The following is a 15,840-nucleotide window of genomic DNA, read 5'->3' on the forward strand; positions in this document are numbered from 1 at the left end:
AATCCAGCTGGATTTGAACTTAGCTCGAGTTTCCTGCTTTAATACCAATTTTCTTAACCACTGCCTTGTCACATCTCTATAAAATTGTTTTGAGAAAGATAATACCGTCCCTTCCAGTTATGGCTTAATATCATCACAGTGAAAAGATTTTTGTTAAATAACCTCAACCTAGGCAATTAGCTCAGAAGAAAATTAACTGCAATAGGAAAGACATGTAAATGTGTCTTAAAAGAAACAATATTTTCATTAAATTGATCATTTAAAAACACTTGTGTATATATTATTAGTTATTCTGTGTAGCCTATTCTTAGCCTGTGGTCCATGGATCCCTCGGTGGCAGGCAAGTATGAACCTCAGGTTTTTATGGGATGATGGTCCATAGCTTTTATCAGATTTTCTAAGAGGTATGTGATCCAAAAAGAGTGATGGAACTCTAGCTATGTTATATTAGGTGTTTATTGTTATATATTGGGAATATGTGGTTTTTGGTTATTTGAATGTAATTTTCTTTTTAACTAGCACTGGCTACCATTGTATTCTGTATCAACATACTTTTGGTATGTAAGTTAAAGAAATGGACATGACTAGATTTAAATTTTTTCTTTAGACCTTCTTCAGGAACAGTTTTTGATGATGCTTTCTGGCTGGAGTTGAATTATCTAGAAGTTGCCAAAGTAGCTCAGTCTTGTAATGCTCATTTTACAGCATTGCTCTATGCAGAAATCTATGCAGATAAAAAGAACTTGGATGATCAAGAGAAAAGGTAATGGAATTGGAAAGTTTTGGTGTGTAAAATTGGTTTCGACATTGTTTCATTAAAGGTATATATTAAAGATGTGTTTTACTTTCACTCTCCCATTTAAAAGATATTTTAAATAAACGCTTTCTACCTTTTAAGGAGAAATGATAATAAAGGTATGTTAAAGAAATAAGCAATTCTGCCCTGAACTAAAGATGTTTATTACTCAATAATTATAAAAATTACATAGATAACAAACTTCTGAAGGACAGAGATCATCCTTATTTTTCTCTGTATTCCCCATAGTAACTAGCATTGGAAACTTTATATAAGTGATCAATAATTATTTTTCAAATGGTTGAATGATTCCCTGATTTTAAATTAAGTTTACCACTGTTCCCTCAGTTTATTCAATATCCATTTTATTTATTGATGAGAAGCAATGTAACCTGATTGCTTTCTGTGACTAAATCACTTTCATTGTTTTGGTGTCTCCCTGGATTCCTACTTCTTTACTTTGCTTTTCCTCTGAGTTAGAACTCTCATAAGAGTTTAATGGGTGTAATCTTAGATAATAGAGAAAAGCAAAAAATAGCCAAGAAAGTTGAAGAGCAGAAAATACAGTTTATTGTCCCAATGGCCTTCCTCAAATCTTTGTTCATTTGAAATAGCTTAGTGTTTATTTTTTAATTAATTATTTTTAATCGGAGAATAATTGCTTTACAGTAAATATTTATTTTTATCGTTAGCCTCACTTTCCCACCACAAAGTCACTCATGTTACAAAACTGATATAGCAAAGAAGTGTTATATTGATGCATTTCATATGCTTGCTACCTATAATTTCTACTTTGGATTGTCATTAAGCTGAAAGCAGTACGGTTTTCGGATTGTGGAAAACCAGGCACCAGAATTGAGATCCTAGTTCAGCTGTGATTAATTTAGTAGACTAGGACTGGTTCGCTTAATGCTCTCATTTGTTTTAATTTCTCCTTTTCAATTAAAAACTATTAAAAATCTACAGTGTGATCAGTATACCCTTATATATCAGTATACTTATCAACTGTAGCTTAATAGAATTGGAATGTAATTTCTAGATTTTATTAAAATACCCCCAAAAATCGATAATGTGTAGATCATGTGTATAATGTGTAATTGACATGTTTGTGAACACTTAAGACTTTACTTTGTACAAAGACAAGTATAAATGCTTTAAGTGTAAAATGACTAAGAAATTGACTTTTGACTACTTTAGGTCTTAAAAATTTGGCAGAAACCCTGCATACTTTGTAGTAATTTTAATCTGAGTGCACCTCAGTATCTTGGTTCCATAGAATAATATTTTTTACTAATCAGGGATGAATAACAGTTCTTATCTGAGTATAAATAAAAAGCTCTTTTAGATTGAGAATAGGTGATTATATAGAATGTGGCAAATTTTTGCAAAATTGCTTGTTTAACAAGCAAAAGTGCCTGGATTTTATTTTGGTTAGCTTTAGGGGAGAAGTGCTTCATAAATGGGACTTGCTGTTTGCTTTGACAATCTGATTTTTTTTTTTTTCAGATGCCTAATGGACAGGGGAGGGCAAACAGACATGAGGTGTATAGAAAGGGTGGTGGTGGTTTAGTCGCTAAGTTGTGTCCAACTCTTGCAACCCCATGGACCATAGCTAGGCTCCTCTGTCCGTGGGATTCTCCAGGCAAGAATACTGGAGTGGGTTGCCATAGAAAGGGTAGGGAATGCTGATTTTCTTCAGTGACTCAGATGAACTGAGACTTTGGTAAATCTAAAGTGATAAGGAAAAGTGTAAAAGCAAAATACAAATCAACAGTTTACAAACACTATCAGGTCAAAAAAATGAATTGCTCTCTTAGGGTTCCTATTCAACTTAGTTAATATCAGTTCAGTTCAGTCACTCAGTCGCGTCCGACTCTTTGCAACCCCATGAACCGCAGCACGCCAGGCCTCCCTGTCCATCACCAACTCCCGGAGTCCACCCAAACCCATGTCCATCGAGTTGGTGATGCCATCCAACCATCTCATCCTCTGTCATCCCCTTCTCCTCCTGCCCTCAATCTTTCCCAGCATCAGGGTCTTTTCCAATGAGTCAGCTCTTTGCATGAGGTGGCCAAAGTATTGGAGTTTCAGCTTCAACATCAGTCCTTCCAATGAACACCCAGGACTGATCTCCTTTAGGATGGACTGGTTGGATCTCCTTGCAGTCCAAGGGACTCTCAAGAGTCTTCTCTAGCACCACAGTTCAAAAGCATCAATTCTTTGGCGCCCAGCTTTCTTTATAGTCCAACTCTCACATCCATACATGACTACTGGAAAAACCATAGGCTTGACTAGATGGACCTCTCTAGACTCTGAAGAGTCTTCTCCAACACCACAGTTCAAAAGCATCAATTCTTCTCTTCACCGTCCAACTCTCACATCCATACATGACCACTGGAAAAACCATAGCCTGACTAGATGGACTTGTGTTGGCAAAGTAATGTCTCTGCTTTTAAATATGCTATCTAGGTTGGCCATAACCTTCCTTCCAAGGAGTAAGCGTCTTTTAATTTCATGGCTGCAGTCACCATCTGCAGTGATTTTGGAGCCCAAAAAACTAAAGTCTGACACTGTTTACACTGTTTCCCCATCTGTTTCCCATGGAGTGATGGGACCAGATGCCATGATCTTAGTTTTCTGAACGTTGAGCTTTAAGCCAACTTTTTCACTCTCCTCTTTCACTTTCATCAAGAGGCTCTTTAGTTCTTCACTTTCTGCCATAAGTGAGATTTCTTAAGTTTTGCCAAATTATCAAGTGTTAAGTGGTATCTCAGGTGTGGCCTTAATTTGCATGCCTGTGGTTATTAATGAGGTTAAGTAAGTGTTAAGTTGCTCATTCGTGTCCGACTCTTTTCAACCCCATGGACTATAGCCTGCCAGGCTCCTCAGTCCATGGAATTCTCCAAGCAAGAATACTGGTGTGGGTAGTCATTCCCTTCTCCAGGAGATCTTCCCGACCCAGGGATCAAAACCTAGGTCTCCTACATTGCAGGCAGATTCTACCCTCTGAGCCACTAGGGAAGCCTCAGTGAGGTTAAACTTCAGGTAAAATCACTGACAGACCATTTAGGAATTGAACTCAAGGGCTTCTGCTCTATTTTTAAGCTGTGTAAAAATAAGCGTATTTTGGCATACAGCTTTTCTATCAGTGAGACCGTGGTTAAAATGTAATTCTCATTCAAAGACTTAATACTCACAAATTCCTTTTCTATTCCAGGCTTGGTATTATTTTCAAGTATAAATGGTTCATTATATTTTGTTTGTAACCTTTGTTAGTGTTCTCTTTCAAAGTTTATGATATACGTATTAGCAAGCCTCAAAATAGTACATTCCCATTAAAAGAGGTGCTCTTGTGACAAACAGAAGTGTTACATTTGAAGAAGAAAGCCAAAGTACAGTTATTTCCAGTTTGAGTGAAAGAAGTAAGGAAGAAACTGGGATAAGTTTACAGGTATATATTACAGACTTTATTATAAATGTTAATATTTGTTTTACACTTTGGACTATTGTTTTGTTATAAAGACTATATCGATTTGAATTGTCATTTGATTTTCAAACTGAAGTTACTTTTTTGGACTGTTATATATGTTAAATTCATGGTTTGAAGCTTAGGCTTGGAGTAGGCAAATGAGTTCTATCCTTATTCAACCACTTAGTTGTATAATCTTCCAGAAATTACTTAATTTTTCAACTTTGAGTTCTTTTATGAGAAAGATGAAAGTACAGCCACCTATCTCATAGGGTGAATTATACCATATATTTTTCTGCTACAGTACTCTATATATTTTCTTCATAGCACTTAACATTTATATTTTTATTTGTTTACTTGTTTATTGTATATCTCATCTCAGGGCAGATTGCTGCTTCTGTAAATTTTTAAGTTTAAAAATTTAAATTTGTCCCACTAAATTTGACTCTTAATTTGACCCATTCTTCCTTTAAAATGAGTTTGCCCTTCTTCAGTTTGCTCACACCTCTGATGTTCTCTTCTCTGCTTTCAGTGTGTCTCCTACTTCTTAGACAAAGTAGGGGACATGGATAGGAAGTGCCAGCACGCAACACTGTCAGACATAGAAATCTTCCTGCATCTGCTCCCACTGTCATCTTTCCTTTTGTTAAAACAGAGGAACAGTTTCTCCTGCTGTCCTTTTTTCTGTGCTTTTTTTTCAACTATCAGGAATTTTATTTTTTTTATAGTGCCATGCTTCTTCTCAATATATTCAAACATTTTCAGACTCTTCTTATTAAAAACATTCTCCTTCAAACGAACACAAAATCATTTCCCTTTTCCTTATGTTCTCTTTAAGGTGATACCCTTTTTTCTCCCTTCCCATCACAGCCAAACCTTGTGAAAGAATTTCCACTGAATAGCACCTGCTAATGTCACTCATAAACTTGATGTTACTAAGTCTGGCCCTCACCTTTCATTCAACCTCTTCCTTAATGTTTCATCAACACTTAACACCATCAACTATGTCTTACTTGAAATACGTTCTGTCTGCCTTTTTGATACCATTTTCCTGATTTTTCTCCTTCTCTATTTTGCTAGTTTATAGTTTTATCCTCTTTTCTGAGTTTTTGGAGTGTCTCCTGTGCTCCAGGTACTGTGCTAGCTTCAGGACTAAATGTTCCAACACTGAGGGCTTGATTTCATCCTTATGAATAGAAACAATTTGATTAGAATGATAAACTTATGCCAATATCAGTTTGTGTTTAGAAACTATGTCCTGGAGCAACTACCATTAAGATAATTACAGTGCTTGATCAGTTTCCTATAGAATGCCATTTCTCTTTGTTTTCTTCTTCCTTTGCTTCTTTCCGTTTTGTTTTCTGTTCTCATTTTTATTTTACTGAGATTATTTTAAACAGAATCAATTCTTTCCTGAGTAAATTTTATTGCAAAGTTTGAATCATCAAACCGATTCTTTATATCACATTTTACCAATTATTACATAGTGCAACTTTGAATTTTCTTTCCAAGAAAACCTTATAACTTTTTTTTACCAAGTTCACTTTTGAAGAGTAAGATTTTGCAGAACTTCATTTTCCCATGTACAGTTTTAGCTGTTGACAGGATTGTTTGCTTTTGTTTTTATGGGTTTTTTTGCATGTGTTAGAAACATCATAGGTTGGGATTTATATCTTATCTAATTCATTAAATTGTGAGCAATTCTTTTCAAGTAGTCCATAGTCATTCTGTTGTCTCGGATCAGTTTGTTGTATTGGTAATCCATATCTTTAGTATATATTTCAATATCATTATATTTTACCTTTATAACATGTTATATAATTTAAATTTGCTAAATTCATAAACTGATATTTTTTCCCTTCAATTTTTAAAAAAATTTTCTGTTTTTAGGATCTGCTTTTAGAAATCTACAGAAGTATAGGAGAGCCAGATAGTCTTTATGGCTGTGGTGGAGGGAAAATGTTACAACCCCTTACTAGGTAAATTGCTTTTTCATAGATAATGCTGTAGTAATTCTGTTATGAAAGAAGTTGCATGCATATAGAACTCAAAGGCATTTAAAAACTCTTTTCTTACAGACTGCGAACATACGAACATGAAGCAATGTGGGGGAAAGCCCTAGTAACATACGACCTCGAGACAGCAATCTCCTCATCAACTCGGCAGGCAGGAATCATTCAGGTACTTTTTTTTTCTGCTTTAATAAAGCACTACTTGTGTAGTGCTCAGATTATTTCAGTATATCAGTGGACTATTTACACAACCAGATAAACTCTAGGGCTGAGACTGAAGGTTATTTTTCAATCACTGGGATTAAAACTCAGAAGGATCCACAGGTAAATTGGATAGATGACTGACCTGAAAGATAGTACAGATTTGTTGGTCATAATCTTCTTAGCTACCAGTAGAAGGCATTTCTTGAACTGTGTACATGTGCCTGGTCGTGAATTAAGTGCTTTGTATGGAAAATCTCATGTAAACTATTTCTCACAGTTTGCACTAGAGTTTGTCCCAGAAGTTATCATTTCTGTTACTAATATTCCTGGCTAATATTCGTTAACTATTCTTTTATCAAATATCAGAGCCCTTTGAGCTCTGTCTTCATGTTGTAGGGGGAACACACAAACAATATGTTGGGATTTTAAGTGATATTGCGAACTACTAAAATTTTGAAAGTTACTTTTTATGTTTAATTGCTGTTTTTTGTTTCTCTAGTATTGTTATTTTTGTACTTTTTTTTTTTTAAACTCCTGCTCAGGCCTTGCAGAATTTGGGACTCTGCCATATTCTTTCCATCTATTTAAGGGGATTAGATCATGAAAATAAAGAGTGGTGTGCTGAACTACAGGAACTTCATTACCAAGTAGCATGGAGGAATATGCAGTGGGACCACTGCATTTCTGTCAAGTAAGAAGAATTTAGACATTTAGAATTGCCATTTCGCTAGTTATGAACGAGCTGTTTTTATAGTGGGAGGTGTATTTTTATGTTTTGTAGATACTGTTAAGCTAAATGCTTGAATAACATAGCAATAAGCAGTTAGTGTACATAAGCTTGAATTTCATTCTCTTCTCTCTCCACCTCTACCCTCACGATATTTTTGAAAAGAGAAATATAAAAATTATTTTCTCATGAGGATCTTCTCACGTATTATTTACAAATCCAAAGAGAAAGTCAGGCATTTCCCTTCCCACTACCTGCTGCAAATGTTTTATTTATTCAGCTGGCACTTTTATTGGCTGGATGGTACACAAAAGACTATTTGTGAAATAATTTATATAAACTGCTAAATCAATAGCATAGAAAAATAATGACTTTAGCCTACATGTAAGGTCACCATGTGTTCTGAATGAAAAACCAAGCAGCTAATCTAATAAAAGATTGTGTATTTATGTAAAAATCTTTTGATGATATAAACCAAATAATAATTAAATCACATTAATTGTATGTTTGATCACTTTGATAGATAAAAATTTCATTAATTAGCATGTCTTTCAGATTTCAAACTGTTAGAGTGCTGTAAAATCAGAGCTATGCATTCATATTTTAGAAACAGTTTACTCTGTGAGCTGATTCCTACTTGCCTCTGAATCTCCGTATGCTGTTTTTCTCCTTGCATACTATATTTCAGCCACATAGTCCTCCTTGTTTTTTTTTTTTCCCATTAGGCCAGACTATTTGTACCTAAAGGCCAGACTGTTTGTACCTCAAAGCCTTAAATATATATCTTCTTTTTTCCCCTCTTACCATGAAGGTGGCTACTTGGCAGACTGTAATTTAATAATGTGACATATTCAGAAAGATCTTTTCTGACATTCTATTCTAAAGTACCCACTCAGTCATTTGTTTTGTTACCCTGTTTTACTTTGCTACCTGTCCTTTGTCCTGGTATTTTTCTTATTTATTGTCCATCTCCAAACCAGAACTTAAACTCCATGAGAATGGGGGCCTGATCTGACTTGTCTACTAATGGACTCACTGCATCTAGAACCTGGTGACTATTACCTGGCACATATTAGGTGTTCATCTAATAAATAAGTGGAAATATAACATGTTTAGAGCCCCCCCCAAAAAAAAAATCTGAGAAATTTGCTTTTTTTTCTGCTTGAAGAATTAAAAGATCCATAGAATTCTTCATAATTCTTACCAAATTTTCTAGAAATGCATTTTTTAAAATGGAGATAATTCTAATTGTAGTTTAAAATTTTGCTTCTTGGTGAAGCTGTTTATACACACACACCAGGATTCTCTGTTTTTAAATATATTTTTTCTCTAATTTTTTAATTATTTCACAGCAAAGAAATGGAAAGAACCAGTTACCATGAGTTGTTGTACAATGCTTTGCAGTCTCTAAGAGACAGAGAATTCTCCACTTTTTATGAAAGTCTCAAACATGCCAGGTATTGTAAAAAAGAGTTATTGTATTTTAACATTGCTTCTTTTCTGAAAACCTGAAGAATAATTTCAGTACAAAGATTTGCACTGGTGAAAGGATAAGGACCTGATAGCTATGGTCAGGTTGGTTTTTGTTATTCCCTTTTCTCCCTTAAAAAAAATTCCTTGTGTAATTCATAATTCGTACGAATCAGTGTTGAAACTCAGAATTGCAAAAGTGGGAGGAAATATTCAACAGTTAACAATTTCATAGCTTTTCCACATCTGAGAAATGAGTGCTCAGATGAATTTTATCTTTTGCAAACATGTTTGCAAGAATTACAAGTGTTCCTGTCTTAACAATTGTTTTCTGTATCTTCATGTTTTGAATGCTTTATATGAAAGAATTCTTTAACATATACTTGTCAAAGTATATATACATATATATATACACGTGTGTGTACACACAAATGTTTATATATATATAACCATTGTTACCTTTAAATTTTTTGTTTTAAATGTAAGAGCATTCTCATACGTTAGGTACTTATATAAACTTTTTTTTTTTCTTATATAATACATTTTTCTTTGCTTATGTGGTTCAAATATATGCTATCTTTAGAAATAAAATTTCCTTTTGGAACCATGATCAGTTATTTATGCTGAACCCTGAAAAGTCTTATTGTTTCCCATCCCTTGGTTCTCTTCCTGGACAAATGTACTGAGAGTTTTAATCTTGTCTCTAGTGGTTGTGTGTCATTTACCTCTCTTAGCATTTAGTGTTCGTTTTGTAAAATGGTGATTAATGGTTAGTGTTAAAAGCTTGATCTGAGGCACAAATGAGATAATACACAAAAAGAACTTAACTATAACAGGCTAAACGAATGTAACACGTTTTTTGGTTAACAGTAGTTGTGACCTAATAAATCCTGTATTTTTTTACAGAAGTAATACTTACTACCATTTAAGTGCTTATCATGTGGTGGCTACTTTGTTAGACTTTTTTTGTATGTATTCTCTAACCTTCAAAATAATTCTGGAAGAAAAAACTTGTTTCAGAGGAATCCAGTAATGTGCCCAAAGTTACACAGCCATTACTGATAAAACTGGGATTGAGATCTCAGTCCGTACAATTCCAGGGTTTACTTTGTTTCCACTACCTTATGCTGGTGCTTCTGAATATTGCTATTATTAAATCAACACAAAGGTCTATAATGAGAACTCAACTTTCATCTTCTGTAAAAAAATTTATCTTAGTTTTCAAGTGTCTTATCTTTTCTGCTACTAGAGTTAAAGAAGTGGAAGAGTTGTGTAAGGGCAGTCTTGAGTCTGTGTATTCCCTCTACCCTACACTTAGCAGATTGCAGGCCATTGGAGAGCTTGAAAACATTGGAGAACTTTTCTCAAGGTATGTGATTCAAGTGACTATGTATCCCAAAGCACAACCTGTTACCAAAGTGACTTTAAAAAATAAAAACTATATAGAGAGACCAGCCATAGGTTCCTTTCCTTTTATCACAGTATAACTTAAGTTGTTGACCTAATGAACTGCGGTCTTGTTAAACATGTTCAAAAATACTCATTGTAAAAATTCAAGTTTTTAAATTTAACTTTGTGTTTTTCTCTTTACAGCTTTTCCCCTGTTCCATCCTAGATGAAATTATTTCTTCATGTTTTTATCATAGCATATTATATATACTCCACTGTTTTAGTATTGCATTGCATTAGTGTTACTTTATGTATACTCTGCCATGCTATACTAGAAGATCCCTAAAAGTGGGACTTATTTCTTCTTGTATCCCTAGTGCTATTTCATGGTGACCAATTCTTAGTAAACAGTGTTAATGAATATGGAGTGTTTAGGGGAGATTGCCGCTTATAATGGTGGAAAGGAAATCATCTCACTTTGCAATATTTCTGGATCTTTCTCTGCTAGGGAGTTTTAAGGAATAAAAGTTTGACGAATTGGTAACAAATATCTATGTTCTAGGATAGCTGTTCACAAAATGTAGTGTAGAGATCCTGCAGGCCCTAAGATGCATTCAGGGGTTCATGAAATTGAAACTATTGTTAAAATTTTAACAAAATCTTAATTTGGTGTTTTGTTTTTTTTTTTTTTTGCTTTCATTCTTTCATGAGGTATAGTGACGTTTTGGTGAGGTATCAGAGTAGAACTACAATTATCAGAAAACACTGTTACCATATTCCTGCCTTTTCTGTATCTGTATGAGGCTAGATTTTCTTCACATTCTCCAACCAAACATCATAGCACAGCAAACTAAATGCAGAATCTGAGATGAGAATTCAATTGTCTCCATTAAGCCAGACATCAAAGAGATTCACAGAAATGTGAAATAGTGCTCTTCTCACTAAAATTTTGTGTGATATATAGTTGATTTATTATTGTTATTTTAAAACAAATTTTAATACATGTTAGATTTTTCTCAGATTTAGTTTCTAATAAGGTAAATATTAATAGTGAAAATGTTTAGTCACTCAGTCGTGTCTGACTCTTTGCCACCCATTGGACTGTAGCCTGCCAGGCTCCTCTGTCCATGGAATTTTCCAGGCAAGAGTACTGGAGTGGGTAGCCATTCCCTTCCCCAGGGGATCTTCCTAATGCAGGGATCGAACACAGGTCTCCTGCATTGCAGGCAGATTCTTTACCATCTGAGCCACTAGGGAAGCCCAAATATTAATAAGTATAATCCTGTAAATGAAAGCTCGTTAGGAATCTTCCATCATTTGTAAGAGTGTAAAGCAGGGGTCCCCAAACCCAGGGCTATGGCTTGTTAGGAACCAGGCCGCACAGCAGGAGGTGATCTGGCAGGCAAGCAAGTGAAGCTTCATCTGTGTTTACAACCTTTCCCCATGGTTCACATACAGCAGCCTGGATTCTCATAGGAGCACGAACCTTACTAAACTGCACATGCAAGATATTTAGGTTGTGAGCTCTTAGGAGAATCAACCCAAAACCATCCACCCCACCAGCTCCCCAGTTTGTGGAAAAATTGTCTTCTACAAAACCCATCCCCGGTACCAGAAATGTTGGGGACCACTGGTATAAAGGGTTTCCTGCAGCAGCTCTAAGATCATTTTGGGAGGAATTAAAGTTTTGGTTTCTGTGAATTTGTGTTACTGCTTTCTTCTTTATCAAGCAACTAAAAGAACTTTCATTTCCTAGTCATCACCTTCAGGTCATCTTCTTAGTTTCCTTGCTTCATTCTCTTGATTTCTCCCCATATAGTACTCCTGAAGGATTGGACAGTAATGCTTAATTTGAACATCTGGGAAGCACTCTGCTCATATGAACTAATTGTACGAGATGTATTTTCTCTTCCTTTAATAAATAATATTGGTGTATGAAACCTTTGCCAGATGCCAGCATTTCCTTCATTGGATTGTGCTTTGACAGCTACAGTTTTACGTAGAGTCATGCCCTGTGCCTGATGGGTACAGTAAATAATTAATGAGTTTATTTTGTTTCCTTGTTGACTGTCCTCTTTGAAGGATCATTGAAATTGGACTGGAGGTGTAGATGTTCTGAATGAGAGGCTTGGTAAATGTGTTCTCATTTCAGAAAACTGTTAATTTAGAAGTGCTGCTTTTTGTGAGGTTGAAGAGTATTTTTAAGAATATCTTGAAAGTAGCATCTATAAAAATATTGAATCGCTCTCCTATATACCTAAAACTACTATAATATTGTAAATCAACTATGCTTCAATTTTTAAAAAGTAAGAAAATTTTAAAATGTTCATCATCTGTTGGGTTCTCTGCTGACTGACCCTTAGAGGTCTGACCGTATTGTAGGTTTCTAAACTTTGATCCTTATTTTGGTTTATTTTAGAAGTTCCAGTCATGTTGCTGCAAAAATTCCTTTAGTGTTTATTAAATCTTAAGTTTTAGAACCTGCATAATAGCACCTTTTTTTCATTTCTGTTGCTAATGTGAACCCTGTGGTTTGGCTTTCAGATCAGTAACAGATAGGCAGCCCTCTGAAGTGTACATGAAGTGGTGGAAACATTCCCAGCTTCTCAAAGACAGTGATTTTAGTTTTCAGGAGCCTATAATGGCTCTACGCACAGTCATTTTGGAGATCTTGATGGCAAAGGAAATGGAAAACTCCCAAAGAGAGTGTTTTAAGGATATTCTCACCAAGCATCTTGTAGAACTCTCTGTATTAGCCCGAACTTTCAAGAACACTCAGGTGATCAGATTTAAAACTATGTCATCTCACTTGTTGACCTTGCCTTTTTATTACCTAGAAAATAGAAAGCATAAGTAAAAAGAAATGTCATTGAGAGACAGATTGCTATTAGAACATTGTACAGCATAGTTGTTTAAGATTTCCCCTTTTGGAATTAGACCTGAATTTGAGTCTTGCACAAGTCTTTCTCTAACCCTCAATTTCCTGGTTAAATAATGAGAAGCTACCTAACTTACTATATGTATAACATTTCAGTGATTGTATATACTGTGTATAAACACACACGTAATTATATATATCTTTATGTGAAGAGAGAAACAGAGGCAGATATGGGGGCTGGGGAAGACAGTCAGAGATGTACTTGAGATAATCTTAAAAATTGTCAAGTCCTTAGTGAATGGTGGTGACTGCTTTTATTAGAGTAGTACAAGTAATAGTAGTAATAGGAAAAATATTTATTTCCATTTGTCATTTTCATTTCAGCTCCCTGAAAGGGCAATATTTCAAATTAAACAGTATAATTCAGCTAGTAGTGGAGTCTCTGAGTGGCAACTGGAGGAAGCACAAGTATTCTGGGCAAAAAAGGAACAGAGTCTCGCCCTGAGTATTCTCAAGCAAATGATCAAGAAGCTGGATGCCAGCTGTACAGAGGTTAATTTTTTTTTATTGGTTGAATTAGTATTTACTGTAACAAGGAAGATTACTGTGCTTTATAATATTTTAAATAAATTTTAATATAATTACTAATTTTATTAAAGCTTTGAAATTGCTGATCCATGAACAAGAAATTGTAAAAAAGAGTCTTGAAAATTAGTATTTGTAAAAGTTTAGACAGTATTCATTTTTCCTATTTACATTTCTATCAGTCCATCTCGTCGTAGATTAATTCATCCCAATGATAAGCCTTATTTTTTTTAAACTTTCTACAGTATTCAAGGAGGGTGTGTGGGAAACAAAGATGAAATAGCTACTATAGATTTGAAATGACAAAAAAATGCAAGAGGAAATGCATAAGAGAATAAAACTTTTTTTAAAAGGCAAGTTGAAATAATTGGGTTGTCAATCCAAAGACCTTGAAAACATCACATCTGATATTTTATCTACCATTACCTATAATGTACATATGTATATTATATTAGTTATTATAAACTTGATTGCTTCTTCAACTCTGTCTCCAGCATATGATGGACAAATTTAGCAGCATTTGTAGGAATCATGAAGTATTTTAATGGTTTGGACTCAATGATGTCCCTCTGACATACACCTACTAGGTGAATATCAACATTTTGTACTTTTGGATAATGGAAACTTATATAACATCCTCCATTATTAGAGAATTTACCATTATACCAAGCCCTGGGAGTTCACATGGTATGATTGTTTAAATATTGCTTAACAGTATGGACCCTGAAAACTAAGATCATGGTATCCAGTCCCATCACTTCACGGCAAATAGATAGGGAAACAGTGGAAACAGTGGCTGACTTTGTTTTTTTGGGCTCCAAAATCACTGCAGATGATGACTGCAGCTATGAAATTAAAAGAAGCTTACTCCTTGGAAGGAAAGTTATGACCAACCTAGACAGCATATTAAAAAGCGGAGACATTACTTTGCCAACAAAGGTCCATCTAGTCAAGGCTATGGTTTTTCCAGTGGTCATGTATGGATGTGAGAGTTGGACTATAAAGAAAGCTGAGTTCTGAAAAATTGATGATTTTGAGCTGTGGTGTTGGAGAAGACTCTTGAGAGTCCCTTGGACTGCAAGGAGATCCAACCAGTCCATCCTAAAGGAGATCAGTCCTGGGTGTTCATTGGAAGGACTGATGTTAAAGCTGAAGCTCCAATACTTTGGCCACTTGATGTGAAAAACTGACTCATTTGAAGACCCTGATGCTGGGAAAGATTGAGGGCAGGAGGAGAAGGGCACGACAGAGGATGAGATGGCTGGATGGCATCACTGACTCAATGAATAGGACTTTGAGTAAACTCTGGGAGTTGGTGATAGACAGGGAGGCCTGGCATGCTGCAGTCCATGGGGTTGTGAAGAGTCGGACACAACTGAGCAACTGAACTGAACTGATGGATCCTGACGTTACCTACCCTCTTTGTACTTCAGTTGTAGTTTTCTAATTAAGGATAATAATTGCTCTTACTTCATAGGATTCTTGTGAGGATTAAATGAATTATTATATATTATTATATATAGTTATAATGCTAAGCATGTAAAAGTACTCAATAAATGTGAGTTGTTTCAATAATAGTAATAGTAGTAGAGAATGATTATTTTATAAAGGCAAATATTTGGAATTATTAAAATAGTTATAAGGTGAAAGCAAATGAGGAAAGACTTTTTTAACCTGTTTTTCTCCTACATGGAAGATATTTTTGTGCAGTCATGATAATGAATTACATTTTAAGACTTTGCTTTCATTTACAGAATGATCCCAACTTAAAACTTATATACACAGAATGTCTAAGGGCTTGTGGCACGTGGTTGGCAGAAACTTGCTTAGAAAATCCTGCAGTCATCATGCAGACCTATCTAGAAAAGGTAAGGTTTTTGAGGAACCCTAATAGAATTGCTTAGCATGAATACATTTGATCTTTTCATTGAAGTGAAGTGATGTGAAAGTTGCTCAGTGGTAACTCCATGGACTGTAGCCCGCCAGGCTCCTCTGTCCATGGGATTCTCCAGGCAAGAATACTGGAGTGGGTTGCCATTTCCTCCTCCAGGGGATCTTCCCAACCCAGTGCTTCTACCACCTTTGAGCTTCCTGTTTCTCTCCCTTATTCATATATTTTAACTTTAAAAATAGCTACTTCACTAATAAATGAACATGAAAAGCCCAATATGTTTTTTTAGTTTTATAGAGCTTTTTGTTTTGTACCATTCTTTACACACATTAGCTATTTCAGTTGTTTCTGCTCTGTCAAAATTGTTTTGAAAACTCAAAGAAATATTGTATTTTGTATAATTAACTTATATACATATG

General features: G+C 35.0%; 1 protein-coding gene across 1 annotated transcript in view; it reads left to right on the forward strand.

Annotated features, from left to right (window-relative positions):
* Positions 1 to 15,840, forward strand: part of ATM (ATM serine/threonine kinase) — a 150,433-nt gene that overhangs the window by 95,996 nt on the left and 38,597 nt on the right. The window contains exons 41-50 of the mRNA XM_081545355.1: positions 608 to 763; positions 4,160 to 4,247; positions 6,156 to 6,244; positions 6,344 to 6,446; positions 7,024 to 7,172; positions 8,561 to 8,665; positions 9,928 to 10,047; positions 12,612 to 12,846; positions 13,330 to 13,497; positions 15,285 to 15,398. Coding sequence (XP_081401481.1) covers positions 608 to 763; positions 4,160 to 4,247; positions 6,156 to 6,244; positions 6,344 to 6,446; positions 7,024 to 7,172; positions 8,561 to 8,665; positions 9,928 to 10,047; positions 12,612 to 12,846; positions 13,330 to 13,497; positions 15,285 to 15,398 — 1,327 coding nt within the window. The remainder of the gene's footprint in view (positions 1 to 607; positions 764 to 4,159; positions 4,248 to 6,155; positions 6,245 to 6,343; positions 6,447 to 7,023; positions 7,173 to 8,560; positions 8,666 to 9,927; positions 10,048 to 12,611; positions 12,847 to 13,329; positions 13,498 to 15,284; positions 15,399 to 15,840) is intronic.

Source organism: Giraffa tippelskirchi, chromosome 11, assembly GCF_054371585.1.
Source record: "Giraffa tippelskirchi isolate mGirTip1 chromosome 11, T2T-mGirTip1v1.2.pri, whole genome shotgun sequence".
In the NCBI taxonomy this organism is placed as follows: Eukaryota; Metazoa; Chordata; class Mammalia; order Artiodactyla; family Giraffidae; genus Giraffa; species Giraffa tippelskirchi.